Below are 15,002 nucleotides of genomic sequence, written 5' to 3' on the forward strand. Positions count from 1 at the left end.
CATCACCACCAATGGCATCTACGGGGTCGATATCCCCGCTCGATCTTGTCTGCGGCGCACGATGATTGTCCGAGAAAGAAAGAAAAAAAGCTCCATCTGCTGTAGGAACAAGTCGCCCTGCCAATCCGTGTCGAGCTGCAATCCGACCCTTTCCAACGCGGTCTAATTATATACGCATCTTCATACGGCATGCGAGGTACTTACATGCACATACGGACGCAGGCTTGCAGACACGCAGGCACGCACGTAATATCGCAGAGCGTTTCGATAGGAACTGCTCTTACGCACTGCAACATGACTATCCGCAGATGGCGAATCAACAAGCACGAAACCAAATGGCGAGAGAAATAAGGCCCGCTGCCATAGAGCTCAAGACAAGCTCGAGCAGAGATAACGCAGCTCATGCATCAGGAACCATCGGCTAGGGTTGACGTTGGCGCGAGAAAAGAAAGGCGAGCCTTGCCGTCGGTTGTTAGTCAGTTCTGCTAGTCGGTAACGGGAAATCACCGAAAAGGGAAAAAAGCAGGAAGAGAGCCTGGAAGGGAAGATATGAGAGACAAAAAAAACGTCCCGACATAAAAGTGAGACACTGTGGGTACGGAGGCAGAGGCGGCAGATGAAGAAAAAAAGAAAAAAAAAAAAAAAAAAACAGAAAAGACAAAAAATGAAGAAGATAAAATAAAACAAAAAAGGAAAAGGAGAAGAAATGCACGACTGCATATCTCACGGCGGATAGCATGTGCTAAAGTACGGAGTACCTGAACCGGTACGACGGAGTACATATCAGCATTTCGGTGTCAGAAACCGCTTCGCCCAAACACAAGCTCCAATAGGCGGCCCATTCCCAGGCCCGTCAGGCCATTCAACGGCGTTTGATGCGCCCTCCATCCCCGTTGCAGCGACGTGCAGCGAAGCCCAACGTCGACGGTCCGGGCGAGGCGAAGCGAGGCGATGTTTGGGCTCGGGACTGGCGCACTTTCGGCTCCATCAAATCACCTTGACAAGCCACCAATAGGTCCCAAGCTTGCTCTGGTGGACTCGGATAGGCACCACTTAAGCAAGGTCCCTTTCCACTCCGTAGGTTGCCTTTTAGCTGTGCCGCTACTGCCAGTAGCAGCAAGTAGTTGGAGTCATCGCAATAACAAGGTAGTGAGAGAGGCCTAGAGTTTGAAGCGTGCCCTGCCTTTTAGGCTTATTGGGGAGTGAGGCGAGCCTAACACCGGTGGTATCCCGGAAGCGTGAGAAACAGGTCGAAGCAGTATGTATGTACCAGTAGCTGGTACCGAGGAAGCAAAGCAGAGCAGAGCAGAGCAGAGCAGAGCAGAGCAGAGCAGAGCAGAGCAGAGCGTCGTGAGGAGGGTGTTGCGTTGCGTCGTGCGTGCTGTCCTGTACTCCGTGCATTTGCCTTGCTGTGACTCTCTCCAGTCAGCAGGCAGCTCCATCTCCATTCCACCTCAATATCCTGTCCTATCCTCTTGTCTGTCAACCCATCCAATCCATCCAATCGCCCCCCATCTCACGGAGGTGGCCACAGGTCAGGTCAGGCCAGTCCAGTCCAGTCCAAGCAGGCAGCCCATCACAATCCGCCATCCACCATCCACTGCTCGTCAAATCAATCAGCACTGCACCTGCGCTGCACTGCTGCGGTGGTCGCATCTGCTGTCGCCACAGCCACTGAAACGGTCTGACTGAACAGGGTGCCGGAGTGCAGACAAGCAGGAGTGCAGCAAGCAGGGAAGCAGGGGTGTAGAAAGAGAAAAAAAAAAGGGCCAGCGGATCTGGAGCCAAGCTCTGCAGCCAACGAAGACCTTGCAACAGTCGGCAGCATTTTGGGAGGTCACCAGTGTCTCGATGCTCCTCATTGCCCCACCCCACCATTCACACCAGATCATCCGCCTTTTTTCTCTTCAAGTCCAGTCGAGCTGGTGCTGTCGCTTTTTTTCCATTTCTCTCCTCTTCCCTCACGGCAATACGACTCTTTCTGCTTGGCTGCAGCCTGCCCCTTGCCCACACTTTCTCTGCGGCTTCCATTCCTCCATCTGTCGTCCTTGGATTTGCTGCTTTCCCGCCTCTTCATTTAGCAGCCCGTTCTGCCTTGAGGTTCCCTCTTTGCTCTTTCCCTCTTCCTCCCTTCCCTCTCTCCTCTCTTCTCTCCGTCTCTCTCTGGCGTCTCTCGTTGCATTGCTTTCGTATTCCGTTGCTTCCCAAATCAAATTTTGTTCGCTATTGCCCATCATGTCGCGACCCACGACTCGCATGAATGAGTATTTCGTGCCGCGTGATGGCATCGATCGTGAAGTCATCTCTGCTGATATTTGCCGCTACTTGGGCAATGATGCTTTGGTGCGACCTGGCCATTATGAGGTATGCCATTTTCAGCAACGCCGACTCTGACAACCGTCAACTCGAGCAATAACAATGCATCTCGACTTGGCTGGTCGCTAACGCTTGTTCCTCCTTCAGAACCCACAGACTGGTCAACCCGTCCAAGGTTATTATATTACGGCTTATCGTAACCTGACGACGGTGAGTTTTCGCATCTTTCTTTTGCCGCTCCCCTCTCGGCCATATCGACGACTTTTGTTTCCTGGCCCCGTTACTAAATTTGATACCCCCTAATTCGCAGGCCATGATCGAGGATCTCAAGGCCGACTCGGCCCGATGGGATAGGGAACGCCGCGCGCAGACCGCGCGCAACAGCAGCGGAGGTATCATCGCCTCGAGAGATGCCACTTACGGTGCCCCTAGACCGAGATCTAACTCGCCTACAGTCCAATACCGCTACTCTGAGACGCACCAGTCTCGGCAGCACCATGGCCCAACTGAACCACCTTTCCGAGATGATTCCTATCCTCCTCGTGATGGTCTTTATGACGCCCCAAGGTATCCAGGAACTGGCGCCCAAGGATATAATGGTGCCTCCGGCCCCTATCAGCCTCAACAGCAGCAGCAGGGCTACGCTCCTCCCAGTGGCGGTGCGTACGGCGGCAACGGCAACGCCGGCTTTCAGCAGCCTCAGCAATCCCCTGGACCCTCTGACGCCAGATATGTCGGAAATCCTCAAGGCGGCCCTATGATGAACCAGGGATACCAGAATCCGGATGGCCCGTATGTTTCAACTGGAGCCAACATGCCTCCCAGGAACTATCCCAATGATCCTTATGCCGGTGGCCACCCTGGAGCGTCTGTCCCACCACCTCAACAACCCGTATATGCCTCAACCCAGCCTGTCCAGCCAGGATATCCCGCCCCAGCCTACCCATATCCTAACCAGGCTCCTTCGGGTGCTCCAGTCTATGCTACGCAGCCCCAGGACCCCTTTTTCGGCCGAGGTGCGTCTCCCAACAAAAACCACCCCAAGCCTACATCCAATTTGAATGCGCTCGTCTGATTTTGTAGCTTCCCCAGCAGGCCAAACCTCTCAACAGCCACAAGGGTATGCCTCACAGGGACATGCATATGATGAAACCCCTCCTCCAACTCGCACTTCCGTTCCCCCCGCAGAAACACAGACACCCCCTCGGGAATCAAGTACTCGTTTGAGTGACCGGGAAGGCGACAGGAACCACCGACCACCACCACCTCGCCGATAAGGGAGAGGGAAATGCTTGAAGTGACACGTCACTGCGAGGCGTGGGCTGATTCTTCTGATATAATTATATCGTCAGAGCTCAACCCGGCCCCATGGATTTGAATGTCTTGCTCCCCGCTTTCTATCATTTAGATGAAACTCCCAGGCAGGCACCGGTAGGGCTCTCATGGATTTTGCAAAGAAGAAGATCGAAGACCACAGGACAATATTCTAGACTGGATGGCCCTTCTTTTCTTTTCTCTGTCTCTCTCAGCCTTTCCGGACCTTGGACCGATAATTACCAGGAGATGCGCCAAGTTTGATGTTTTTTTTTATTCGCGCCATCTTCACATCTTCTTCTCTTTTCTTTATTTCGGACTCCCTGAATTTGCACTTCACTAGTCATGTTTTTTTTCCCGAGGCTTTTTGACAAAATGCATTTGTTTTTGTGTGGGATGGGTCAAATACTGAGCTTGTTGCCGGCTACAATGATAGCCTTGGATGAATAACGCCTGCATATGTTTGATAGCACTCGCTCCTGGCGCAAGGTGGGAAAAGAGAAGCGGAACTACGAATGCTTCTTGGGTGGTGGACTGTCTTGAAATCTTGCTGCCCCGGACTGGCCATGGGCGGAGTTATTTGTGTTTGTCTGGACTCGGTTTTCCTTGGCGATCGCTGAGCATTCTCAGCCAAAGCTGGTTGTCTCGATCATGCCATTTAATAGAGTAGCAAAGCCGGACTCCTGGGCAGCAAGGTGAGCCTCATGGTTTGTATATATTAGCCATAACCTGTTGAAAGGATCATCATTGCCACTCTTCTCGTTTGTTTGTTTTTTTCGTCGCGTTGTTTCATTTTTGACTGCTGCTTGTTTCGCCTTGAAAAATGACCACATGGAGCCAATATTACCCCATGGACTGACGGAGCCGGGAACACTGCATGCCAACGCAAGAAGAAGCACTTACCAACCTTTGATCGAGTTTAATGAACGCCGGGATGCGGTTGTTGTTTTTTTTTTCCCGGTTCCATGCCCGGACTCCCATGGCGCCTCACAGAGCCGTTTAAACCGTCCAAGCTTTCGAGCCTCATATAAGCGTAAATCGTTCAAGTAGGTGTCCTGAGAGGATCGTAGTAAGTACTTTGTTTGCCGGCGCAGGGTCTCCTATATTCACCGTTAGCCATATCCATTTGATGCCCCAAGCGCTTTGAGACGTGTGTAATTTCCTTGTTTGCTTTGCAATTGCCTGTGAACTTTTCGTCTTTGCGATTCACTATCATCAGGGGATGACGAAAATTGTTGGATGAGACAAGGAAACAGACAAAACAGACAGTGACATCGTTTTTGGCAGTAAGCTCAGTCTTGACGTTAGTATAGTTCGACAAAGGGAGTGATCTGTGTGATGCTGTAATTTGAACACTTCACGAAACTGGATGCTTTTGTCATAATTGCGAGTTTGGTTGGACTGATATGATCTGGCAAGCCCAGACTGTATTTCACAGACTAGAGCTGTTGTCTCTAGTTATGCCAACAGAGGTTAGTAATCTGGCAACAAAGAGGTACTGGTGATGGTTCAAACGTCTCGATGAGTTATGTTCCTGTCTCACTCCGGAGGGTAACATTTTACATGGAGCTGTCAAAGTGTATGCCAGTGACAGTGTCACCCACCGTTGTTCACATGCTGAGTGCCAGTCGCTGGGCAGATGTCCCTTGACCAAAATATCGCGTCGGTAATAGACTAATAACAGCCTCGCGGGATTATCTATTCCTGTTGGTTAGCAAGAGTTTACGTTTCGTGTCACCAATGCAAGGAATGGAGGCGAGCATTCATTCTTAACCTAGAGCGCATTTGCTGGTACCAGGAGGTTCCTATCTTGCCTGAGCAGCTGTTGCTTGCATGGCAGACTCTTGAGAAAATCACACAGTGGACCCCGTAAGGCGTGTCGGCCGTGAAGAGCTGGCATTCACGTTAACTGCAGGTTGGGAAATCACGGGGTTGAGTGAAGCTTGTCGAATTCAGGTCAAAGTTGTTTCGCGACGGCGCTCCTCAACGACAATGAAGGCATCTTGACAGACACGGCATTTGGATATTTGGAACTTTGTTTGCTTGGATCAAGATCAGAGATGCGCGTTTGGATATTCATGCACGTTGCCGCGGCATCGGCAAGTCGAGATTATGTTCCACTGCGGATGTGCACAGGAAAAAGGGCCCCTAGCAACGGACAACGAGGACAGAGGACATGTTGAAGCAACGCCAAAAGCGCGATGAAGATGCACAAAAAAGGCTCAAAAGAGGAGAAAAATATGAGAGCCTCGTTTGACAGAGCTACGTGATGAATTCCCAGCAGGCAGCTACTACTAAGATACTGAAAGAATGGCAAGTTGAAGCGGTGACCTCCTAACCGACACCGCGATCATCCGGCTGTTCCTGCCTCTTACAGCTTCAAACGAAGTTCTCGCCAAAGTGCGCCAATAAGCTAAAGAGCTTCGGCCAGGAATTTCACCGGCATTTTGCCAGCTTGCTCCCATTGGGCCAAAATATCCCCTGTCATCGCTCATTGGGGACTAGACCCTGCTGATAAACCTTGTTAGGCTCTTGTAGTGATAACGAAGGACGATATCTTGCCTTTAGTCGTTTGGATGTACATGCGCAGCCCTACGTCACTAGTAGCTGGTACACTGCGCATCGTAATGACCGCCAGCGTTTATTCAGGTACGGGGTACGGAGTGTCAGCCTGCGAGGCCAGTACCTGAGCACCCGAGATGCAGGGCAAGGGAGCAAGAGATTTGATGGCATACAAAACACTTTTTTTTGCACTGCATTTGCCGTAAGAAAGATCCACAAAGATGTAAGGCTAGTAAAACAGGTGCCAGATGAGAGTCATTTTGGAAATTTGCAGAGACGGGTCGTTGTATCCGTACTCCGTACTCCGTACGCCGTAATCTGCAAATACCTGTACCAAATACCGTCTGTACTGTGCTTACATGCAGTACCTTGATAGCTGTACCGGATAGGAGGTACTGAGGTGTGAATAGGAGAAAAGAGAAACCTCTGACTGGCGACAAGAGAAGACGGAGATGTCGTCTCCAACTCATCTGCATCAACCCCAATCCTCGCAGTTTGGCAGTCCTCGGTCTATCCTGGCACTGTCGACCCTGAACTTCAATTTTTTTTAGCGCCTGCTAGCCCCCTAACCGGCTGCATCTATCACGCCCAATCGCCTCAAGGGCTCTGAAAAAAACGTTCCGGCCGCCTGCTGCTGCTTCGTACCTAATACCTGTGGCACGGTGCTAAATTCCCGTCATTGTGAAAAGGCTCAACAAACAATCTTTCATCACCGCTTTGTGCCGCCACTTTCTGCCTGGCCAAATTCTTTCTCCCGTCTCGTTGCGCCAGCCTCAGTCGGCCTGCGTGTGTTTGAAAACCGATATTCCAGATCGTTGCTCGTCATAGTCGCTGCGGATCGCCACAACGGTTATTTCTGATCTAATTTTTTTTTTTTTGCATTTTCATTTTTACTATTGGGTGGGCAGCTGGTGCTGGATAGATGCCCCGCCATCGGGTCCTCCCAACCTAACACCAAAAGTTGTTCTGCTGAGCCCGCCTTTCTTCTACTCTCCTCCGCGCCAACGACAACAACACCCCTCTGTGTTGTCGTCCGCTCCTCTTTATACCCCCAAATATGGAATTTGCAACTGTCAGGGCCTTGCTGGCGGCCAGCTTGGACACAAACGCCGACAGCAGGCGACGTGCTGAGCTGCAGCTGAAGCAGGTGAGTTTTCCAGAACCATCTTTTGTGTCCCTCCACTGCCACCGCCCGCCATCCGAAGCGTGAATACAGCGGCGGAAAAAAAAAAAAAAAAGAGAAAGGCAGCGAGGGGGAGAGGCTGCCCTCGTTCAAATACTCGCGGAATAGACACAAAAGTTTTTTTTGTTGCTTTTACGCTCCAGTTGGGCCTCTGATGCTAATGCGCTTTTCTGTTTCGTTGCCTTTAGGTCGAGGATCATGCGGGTTTCCTGATCTGCCTGCTCGATGTCTTGGAAGCAGAGCAGGACGCCAGTGTCCGCCTTGCCAGTACGTCGTCGCTGCCCCTCCTTTGTTCCCTTTCCGAAGACAAGATACCACGGCGAGTCGAAGAGAAGAGAAGAGGAGACAGGGGAAAACATGAGGAGACGAAAGTAAAACTGAGGACTAACAATTGTCTCTTCAGCCGTTATCTACATCAAGAACCGAGTGAACCGCTCTTGGTACCAAGCCGAAGGCATTCCCTCCGAAAGCTCAATAGCCGAAGATGAAAAAGTCCGGATCCGAGACCGTTTGGTGCCCATCTTGGCTTCCTCCGAGGGGCTCGTCCGCCAGCAGCTTATTCCCGTTCTGCAGCGCATTCTGCAGTGTGATTTCCCTAGCCGGTGGCCGCGATTCCTGGAATTTACCTTGGAGCTGTTGAACACCAATAATGCGAACTCTGCGCTGGCTGGTTTGCAGTGTCTCCTTGCCATATGTCGTGCTTTCCGATACAAGTCCAACGAGAGCCAGGACCGACAGCACTTCGACAACATTGTTGAAGCCAGTTTCCCGCGACTCTTGGCCATCTGCAATGAGCTGGTGAACCAAGAAAGCGACGAGGCTAGCGAGATGCTGCACCTGGCTCTCAAGGCATACAAACATGCCACCTGGGTATGAATACCCCCGTCTGCTCTCTCCCCTCCCATTCCTAGAGAGTGGACTCATGTTCAAACCCAAGTTCCGGAGCTGACAATATCCTTGCACGTCTAGCTTGAGCTCTCACCGTACTTGCGACAGGACCAGGTCAACATCGCCTGGTGCACCGTCTTCCTTCAAACCGTTTCAAAGGCTCTTCCTGCCTCCGTTGTGATGAGCGATGTTACCGACCGAGAAAAACATCACTGGTGGAAGGCCAAGAAGTGGGCCTATTTCAACCTGAACCGTCTTTTCATTAGGTATTTGAAGCTCGCCAAAACCCTTGTGTTTGATCTCTCCACTTGGTAATGGAGGGGCGAAGCAAATAAATATACGAACAAGCAGGCTGACAGCTACATTTCTAGACACGGAAACCCTACGAGCCCAGGCAAACAAGATGGAGCTGTTCAGTTCGCGAAAAACTTCACCAACACTATCGCCCCTGAAATCTTGAAGCATTATCTTCAGGAAATCGAGAAATGGGTAGCCAAGACCTCTTGGCTTAGCCGACCTTGTCTGTCCTACATCCTAGTGTTCCTCGACGAGACGGTACGGCCCAAGGAGATGTGGGTGCACTTGAAGCCGCACCTGACTAACCTCGTTACGCACTTCGTATTCCCGGTTCTCTGCCTGTCGCCGGAAGACGTCGAACAGTTCGAAGAGGAGCCGGAGGAGTACCTTCACCGAAAACTGAACTACTTTGAGGAGGCGTCCGCCCCCGATGTTGCAGCGACAAATTTCCTGGTCAACCTTACAAAGAACCGCCGAAAGGAGGTTTTCGAGATTCTCAAATTCGTCAACGCTGTCGTTAACGAGTATGAGCAATCTGCCGATGACAAGAAGAACCACATTGCAAAGGAGGGTGCTCTCCGGATGATTGGAACCCTGGCTCCCGTCATTCTCGGAAAGAAGAGTCCTATTGCCGACCAGGTCGAATATTTCCTCGTCCGATATGTCTTCCCAGACTTCACCAGTCCCTTGGGCTACCTCCGAGCCCGAGCTTGCGATACTATCGAGAAGTTTGAACAGCTCAACTTCCAGGACCAGAACAACCTGCTCACCATCTACCGCAACATCCTGGACTGCATGGCAGACCCGGCACTCCCCGTTCGTGTCACTGCCGCCCTAGCGCTGCAGCCATTGATTCGACACGAAGTTATCCGAACAAGCATGCAGCAGAGCATTCCCACTATTATGCAGCAGCTGCTGAAGCTGGCCAACGAAGCCGATATCGATGCCTTGGCTAACGTTATGGAAGATTTCGTCGAGGTATTCGCTACTGAGCTCACTCCCTTCGCCGTCGCCTTGTGCGAGCAACTTCGCGATACCTATCTTCGCATTGTGCGCGAGCTGCTTGAGAAGGAGAGCAAGGCCGGGGATGATGGTGAACTGTACAATGATTATGACGACAAGAGCATAACTGCTCTTGGTGTGTTGCAGACCATTGGGACTCTTATCCTTACGCTGGAAAGCACCCCAGATGTTCTCCTTCACATTGAAGCGGTTCTCATGCCTGTGATTCAAATAACACTGGAGAACAAGCTGTACGACCTCTACAACGAAGCATTTGAAATCATTGACAGCTGCACCTTTGCCGCCAAGGGCATCTCTCCCAACATGTGGAAGGCATTTGAGCTCATCCATACCACCTTCAAGGCTGGAGCTGAATACTATCTCGAAGATATGCTCCCCGCATTGGACAACTTTGTCCAGTACGGCGCGCCTGCCCTGGTCCAGAACCCGGAATACGTCCAGGCTCTCTATTCCATGGTGGCCGACATGTTCAGTGACACTGTAGAGGGAGGCGTTGAGCGAATTTGCGCCTGCAAGTTGGCTGAGGCTATGATGCTAAGCCTTCGGGGCAGCATCGACAGCTGTGTGGAGGGCTTCATCAACATGGCCATGAACATCTTGGCTGGCCAAGAGGTCAAGGTGAAGAGCTACAAGATTCATCTGATGGAAATGGTTATCAACGCTGTGCACTACAACCCCATGCTCACCCTGCAGGTTCTGGAGACCAACGGCTGGACGAATAGGTTTTTCAGCCTATGGTTTGGCAGTATGTCGTCCTTCAGCAGGGTTCATGATAAGAAGCTCTGCATTGTGGCCATTTCCGCCCTTCTCGGCCTCAACCATGATCAAGTTCCCGCCAGCATCTCTGTCGGATGGCCACGGCTGCTCCAGGGCATCACGGAACTCTTCCGAACATTGCCTAGCGCCATGAGGAGTATGTCCTCCTGCTTCCCCCCCTTTTTTTCTCCAATTTGTATATCTCAACGCTAACCGTTGAAAACTAGATCGAGAGGATGCCCTGCGCGACGATTTCACTCTGGATGCTGGCTATGATTATGTCGACGAAGACGAGTGGGACGAGAGAGACGTGGCTTGGAACGGAGATGAGGAGGCTGGCTCTGCTGGTGACGACGAGTCTCCAGAGACCAAGGATGAGAGCGCTGCCTATCTTGAGTTCCTTAATGAAGAGGTTAGTTTCCAACCCCCCCCACGAGCAGAACCCCTCCCGAGTACTGCACCGGCTAACAATAAGCTTTCATTCAGGCACAAAAGTTCAGTCGTGTGATTGACGACGACGATGAGGAGGAGCTCGGAGAGGACAGCGTTCTTCTCGAATCGCCACTGGACAAGATTGAGCCATACCAGCTCTTCAGGGCAACTTTGTTGAGTGAGTAGACTGTTATGACCTGCCACCCCTGTGGCTATGATGCATTAGCGCAAGCACTCCTTTTCCTGTTGCTAACCAATGATACCCAATTCACAGAGATGCAACAAGACCAACCCCAATTTTACGCAAACCTCGCCAGCCACCTTTCTGGCGAGGAGCAAGGCCTCATTCAGGACATTATTGTCAAGGCGGAAGAGGTAGCCCAGGCGCAGCTCCAAGCACAGCAGGCTGAGATGATTGCTCCGCATGCCGCCGCTAATGGCGGTGCCAACTGAAAGCGGACGATTTGTGATTCATAGGATGGGAAACATTGGATGAAAGAACATCTTGTATGGATGCTGCTTTGTGGGGACTCATGCAATTACAACCCAGTGTCTCGGGCAAGCAAGCGTTACTGTTTATGAGGAGATGAACTTGATGATATTCCCCTGGCATGAACTGATACGAGAGTGGGAGAAGGTGGGAAGTGAAAAAAAAGAAGAAGAAGAAGAAAAAAAAAAAAAGAAAAAACAAGAAAAATGGGAGCAGAGACAAACGAGGAAAAAAAAGAACTCTAGACAATGCAAAAAGCGGCTGATGAGGGAGAGGACTATCAAAGATGGCGGAGGAATGAAAAGAGAACAGCCGAAAACCCCCCCGGCGTAATGAAAGGTAAGTCTTGCAGAAGGAAGGCAACACGGCTGCTGTGATTTGAACAGTAGCGCAAGAGGAAAGATTATTTGGATGGGGAATTTATTTTTATTTATCATTTTTTCCGTGACTCAGGCGCAGGCTGGTGATTTGCGGCCATTTCGAAAGAGCACATAAGGCATTGGCAGGCGGTGTTGATGTGCGGCTGATTATACAGAGAAGAGGGCACAATCAAGTATGTAGTAGGTAGCTCGATAGGTACACAGATGTATGCATCGCGCATCGTATGTGCAAATTTTAGTATTTATATTCACAGCCAGGGCGTCGGCAATCAAGAGAAGGGGCCCAAGATAGTTGAGTAGCAGAGTTGTGTCGAGTTGAAGTTCCATGTCGTTGAGGTCTGTTATCAACACTGATAAGCCATCAACAGCAGCCGCTTCGGCGGGCTCCGACCGCAAGAGCCACTGTTCACCGGGCTCATCCCCGCTGTAGGCCACTAGAAGCTCGGATAAGCTCCAGGGCTGCTTTTGATTGGCACGACAGCGCAATCATGCCCCTCTCACCGGCCGGTTTAGGCTTAGGAGCTGGCCACATGGTCTCAATTCTATTACCTAAAGCACAGAGCATCATAGGTACCCAACTTTCCGTCTGTACGACTCACCACATGTCATGTGCAGTCAAGCTCCCTTCAGTCACTCTTCATCTTCATCTTTGCATCTCTTCTGCTTCTGCTGCTTCCGTTGTTACTCACCTTTCTTCCGTCTCTCTCTCATCCTGCTACCCGCCGCCTAAATAGAGCCCAATTGAAACAACATCGAATCGATTGAGCGATGACGACCCGGTACCGTGTTGAGTGTAAGTCTGCCCAAATCATCTCCCTTCCACCCCCTCAATGCCTTTCGTTACACAAAATTAGAGAGGTGATGTGAGTATACAGAAGGGAATATTGAGAGACTGACAAAATCTATAGACGCCCTCAAGACCCATAGACGGGATCAGTTCATTGGTATGTTGCTTATGGGATGAAAATGTCTGTGGGTGCCGGCCTTTTGATACCCGAGATCTTGTCATAGCCAACATTCGGGAGGCCTATTTTGGAGTTTTTTTCGAGTCAATTCAGTAAACTAACACATCACCTTGGGATTGTGCCAGAATGGATAAAGGGCCTCTTGGCTGTGCCATTTGTGCTGTACTCCCAGCCCACGGGAGTGTTTGGCGATGACACCAACGTGGCCAAGATGGCCGAGGAGGCCCACAGACGCTACGCAGAGATTATGAGAGATGTCGAGCTGATGATTGACGATCACAGTCAGTATTACGACCTCTCACCCTTTTTTTTGTTCACATATACTGATTTAATACCATCAAATAGTCGCCCGCCAGAACCAGGACCGCGTGCTGCCTTCCAAACTTGGAATGCTGGTGCCAACTGCAGGTCCTTTCTTCACACGACTGCCCCTGGAGGCAGCGTTCAAATACCAGGACCGGAAGCGATACATGTCGTCCAGACGATATGTAGCCCCTTCTTTCAACGATGTGCGCCTGGTTCTCAACTCAGCCCAAATAATGGCTGTGACGAATGGTGCTCTTCAGTTGGCTACTTTTGATGGTGATGTTACGCTGTATGACGATGGACAGAGCTTGGAACCATCAAGTCCCATCATTCCACGTCTGCTAGGTATAATATTCTCTTCTTTCAACATACTAATTGATATGGAAATAATAATGATGAGCGAGATTGCTTACACGCTTTATAGACCTCTTGCGCAAAAACATCAAGATCGGCATTGTGACAGCTGCTGGCTATACCACCGCAGACCGGTACTATGGTCGTCTCCATGGCTTACTTGATGCCATTGCCACCTCCACAGACCTTGACCCTATTCAGAAGCAGAATATCGTCATCATGGGCGGTGAGGCCAATTATCTCTTCGAATACGAGCCATCTTCACCATACCGGCTGGCCCCTGTTCCGCGGCCAGAGTGGTTGACGCCAGACATGGCGGCCTGGTCCGAGGCGGAAATCACGGCCCTTCTGGATGTCGCCGAGTCAGCGCTTCGGGACTGTGTCCGCACGATGAACCTACCGGCCATTATAGTTCGAAAGGATCGCGCCGTGGGAATCGTTCCCAACCCTCCCGAAATCCGCATTGCACGAGAGAGCCTGGAAGAGACAGTATTGGTGGTACAGCGTATCCTGGAACTAACCGCCCTTGGTACTCCTTCGCAACAGGCCGGCCAAGGCGCGCAGGGCCGCCGCGGAGTTCCCTTTTGCGCTTTCAACGGCGGCCGTGATGTCTTTGTTGACATTGGTGACAAGAGCTGGGGTGTGACTGTCTGCCAGCAGTGGTTCGGAAGACGCAATGGGGCAACCACTGGAGCCGATGCAGCTCTGACGGCCATCAAGGGCGAAAACACCCTCCACGTGGGAGATCAGTTCTTGAGCGCCGGATCAAACGACTTCAAGGCGCGGAGCGTGGGAACCACAGCATGGATCGCAAGCCCGGCAGAGACTGTGGAGTTACTGGATGAGCTGGCAGATTTGATGCAGAAGAAGCTTTCATGAGGTTGTGATATTTCCTAGACGAGCGTGAAATTGTCTCATCTGTGTATGGAAAGCGGTGTAATGCATTTTCTAGAGGACCGTCTTTTTAGCCATGTTCTGGATATTATTTTGATGGAACATTGTCAGAGGCGCCTTGGATATCACGTTTGAACGAATTTGGTGGTTTATTATCGCCATCACTGTTTGGGCTATGGTATGAAGTTTGGAATTTCGATATAAATTTCTAATTGCATTTTCTAATTCCCACAACCATGCTGTTATATATTCCTACTGACGATGTGCAGACTGTCCAAGTCAAGAGACTCTCCGGGGATTTCCGTTTGATAGCATTTCTCCATGGCATACAGACATCCAGGCTCTCCATGTAGACTAGATACACCTAGAAGGGCTTTTGCATGAAATCTCAGATTATTACAAAGAGCCGGCTCAATGTTGGTTGAGACTCCAGAACCTTCCATCTTTGCGTGGAAGAATGCATTAGAGGGTGAGCTGGCACGGAAGCAAGCTTCCGGCCAGAATGAGCTGGCAATGTAAATAGCCACCTTTTGTTGAGCTGCTTCAGCAAGCAGCCTTTTGTTGAGCTGATAGCTTAAGCTGGAACTATATATTCCAGTAAAGTAGCTAGATAGTTGCAAACCATCTTGCACCTTTTGTTTTCTCAAGTCCTTAGTCTCAATTGACGGGAATAAAGTCCATCTTGCTGTGCCGTCATATCGATTTCGCATTGATACCACATGACCGCAGACCGCAGATCTCATTTTGGCAAATAGCGTACTTCTCCATGTTGAATCTCACCCACCCGGGGATTTTTTAATCTGATCGGCGGTAGGGCTCTGAGCTGCCAGCATGTGCATATC

General features: G+C 50.8%; 3 protein-coding genes across 3 annotated transcripts; all 3 read left to right on the forward strand.

Moving 5' to 3' along the window:
* Nucleotides 1-2,235: 2,235 nt before the first annotated feature.
* T069G_01746 (uncharacterized protein) lies at nt 2,236-3,593 on the forward strand (the record flags this gene model as incomplete). The annotated part of the gene is made up of 6 exons (XM_056168956.1): nt 2,236-2,364; nt 2,464-2,526; nt 2,627-2,708; nt 2,772-2,979; nt 3,046-3,332; nt 3,400-3,593. The coding sequence occupies 6 exons, from the start codon at nt 2,236-2,238 to the stop codon at nt 3,591-3,593; spliced, it is 963 nt and encodes a 320-aa protein (XP_056034272.1).
* A 3,656-nt stretch (nt 3,594-7,249) lies between these two features.
* T069G_01747 (cse1 domain-containing protein) lies at nt 7,250-11,224 on the forward strand (the record flags this gene model as incomplete). Its single annotated transcript, XM_056168957.1, has 8 exons — nt 7,250-7,339; nt 7,564-7,642; nt 7,779-8,245; nt 8,345-8,529; nt 8,635-10,496; nt 10,567-10,751; nt 10,826-10,949; nt 11,046-11,224. The coding sequence occupies 8 exons, from the start codon at nt 7,250-7,252 to the stop codon at nt 11,222-11,224; spliced, it is 3,171 nt and encodes a 1,056-aa protein (XP_056034273.1).
* Nucleotides 11,225-12,409: 1,185 nt separating this feature from the next.
* T069G_01748 (IMP-specific 5'-nucleotidase domain-containing protein) lies at nt 12,410-14,145 on the forward strand (the record flags this gene model as incomplete). The annotated part of the gene is made up of 6 exons (XM_056168958.1): nt 12,410-12,434; nt 12,550-12,585; nt 12,732-12,887; nt 12,952-13,257; nt 13,337-13,764; nt 13,813-14,145. 6 exons carry the CDS (start codon nt 12,410-12,412, stop codon nt 14,143-14,145), a joined length of 1,284 nt encoding a protein of 427 aa, XP_056034274.1.
* Between the last annotated feature and the right edge of the window lie 857 nt (nt 14,146-15,002).

Source organism: Trichoderma breve, chromosome 1 (genome assembly GCF_028502605.1).
Source record: "Trichoderma breve strain T069 chromosome 1, whole genome shotgun sequence".
NCBI classification, from domain to species: Eukaryota; Fungi; Ascomycota; class Sordariomycetes; order Hypocreales; family Hypocreaceae; genus Trichoderma; species Trichoderma breve.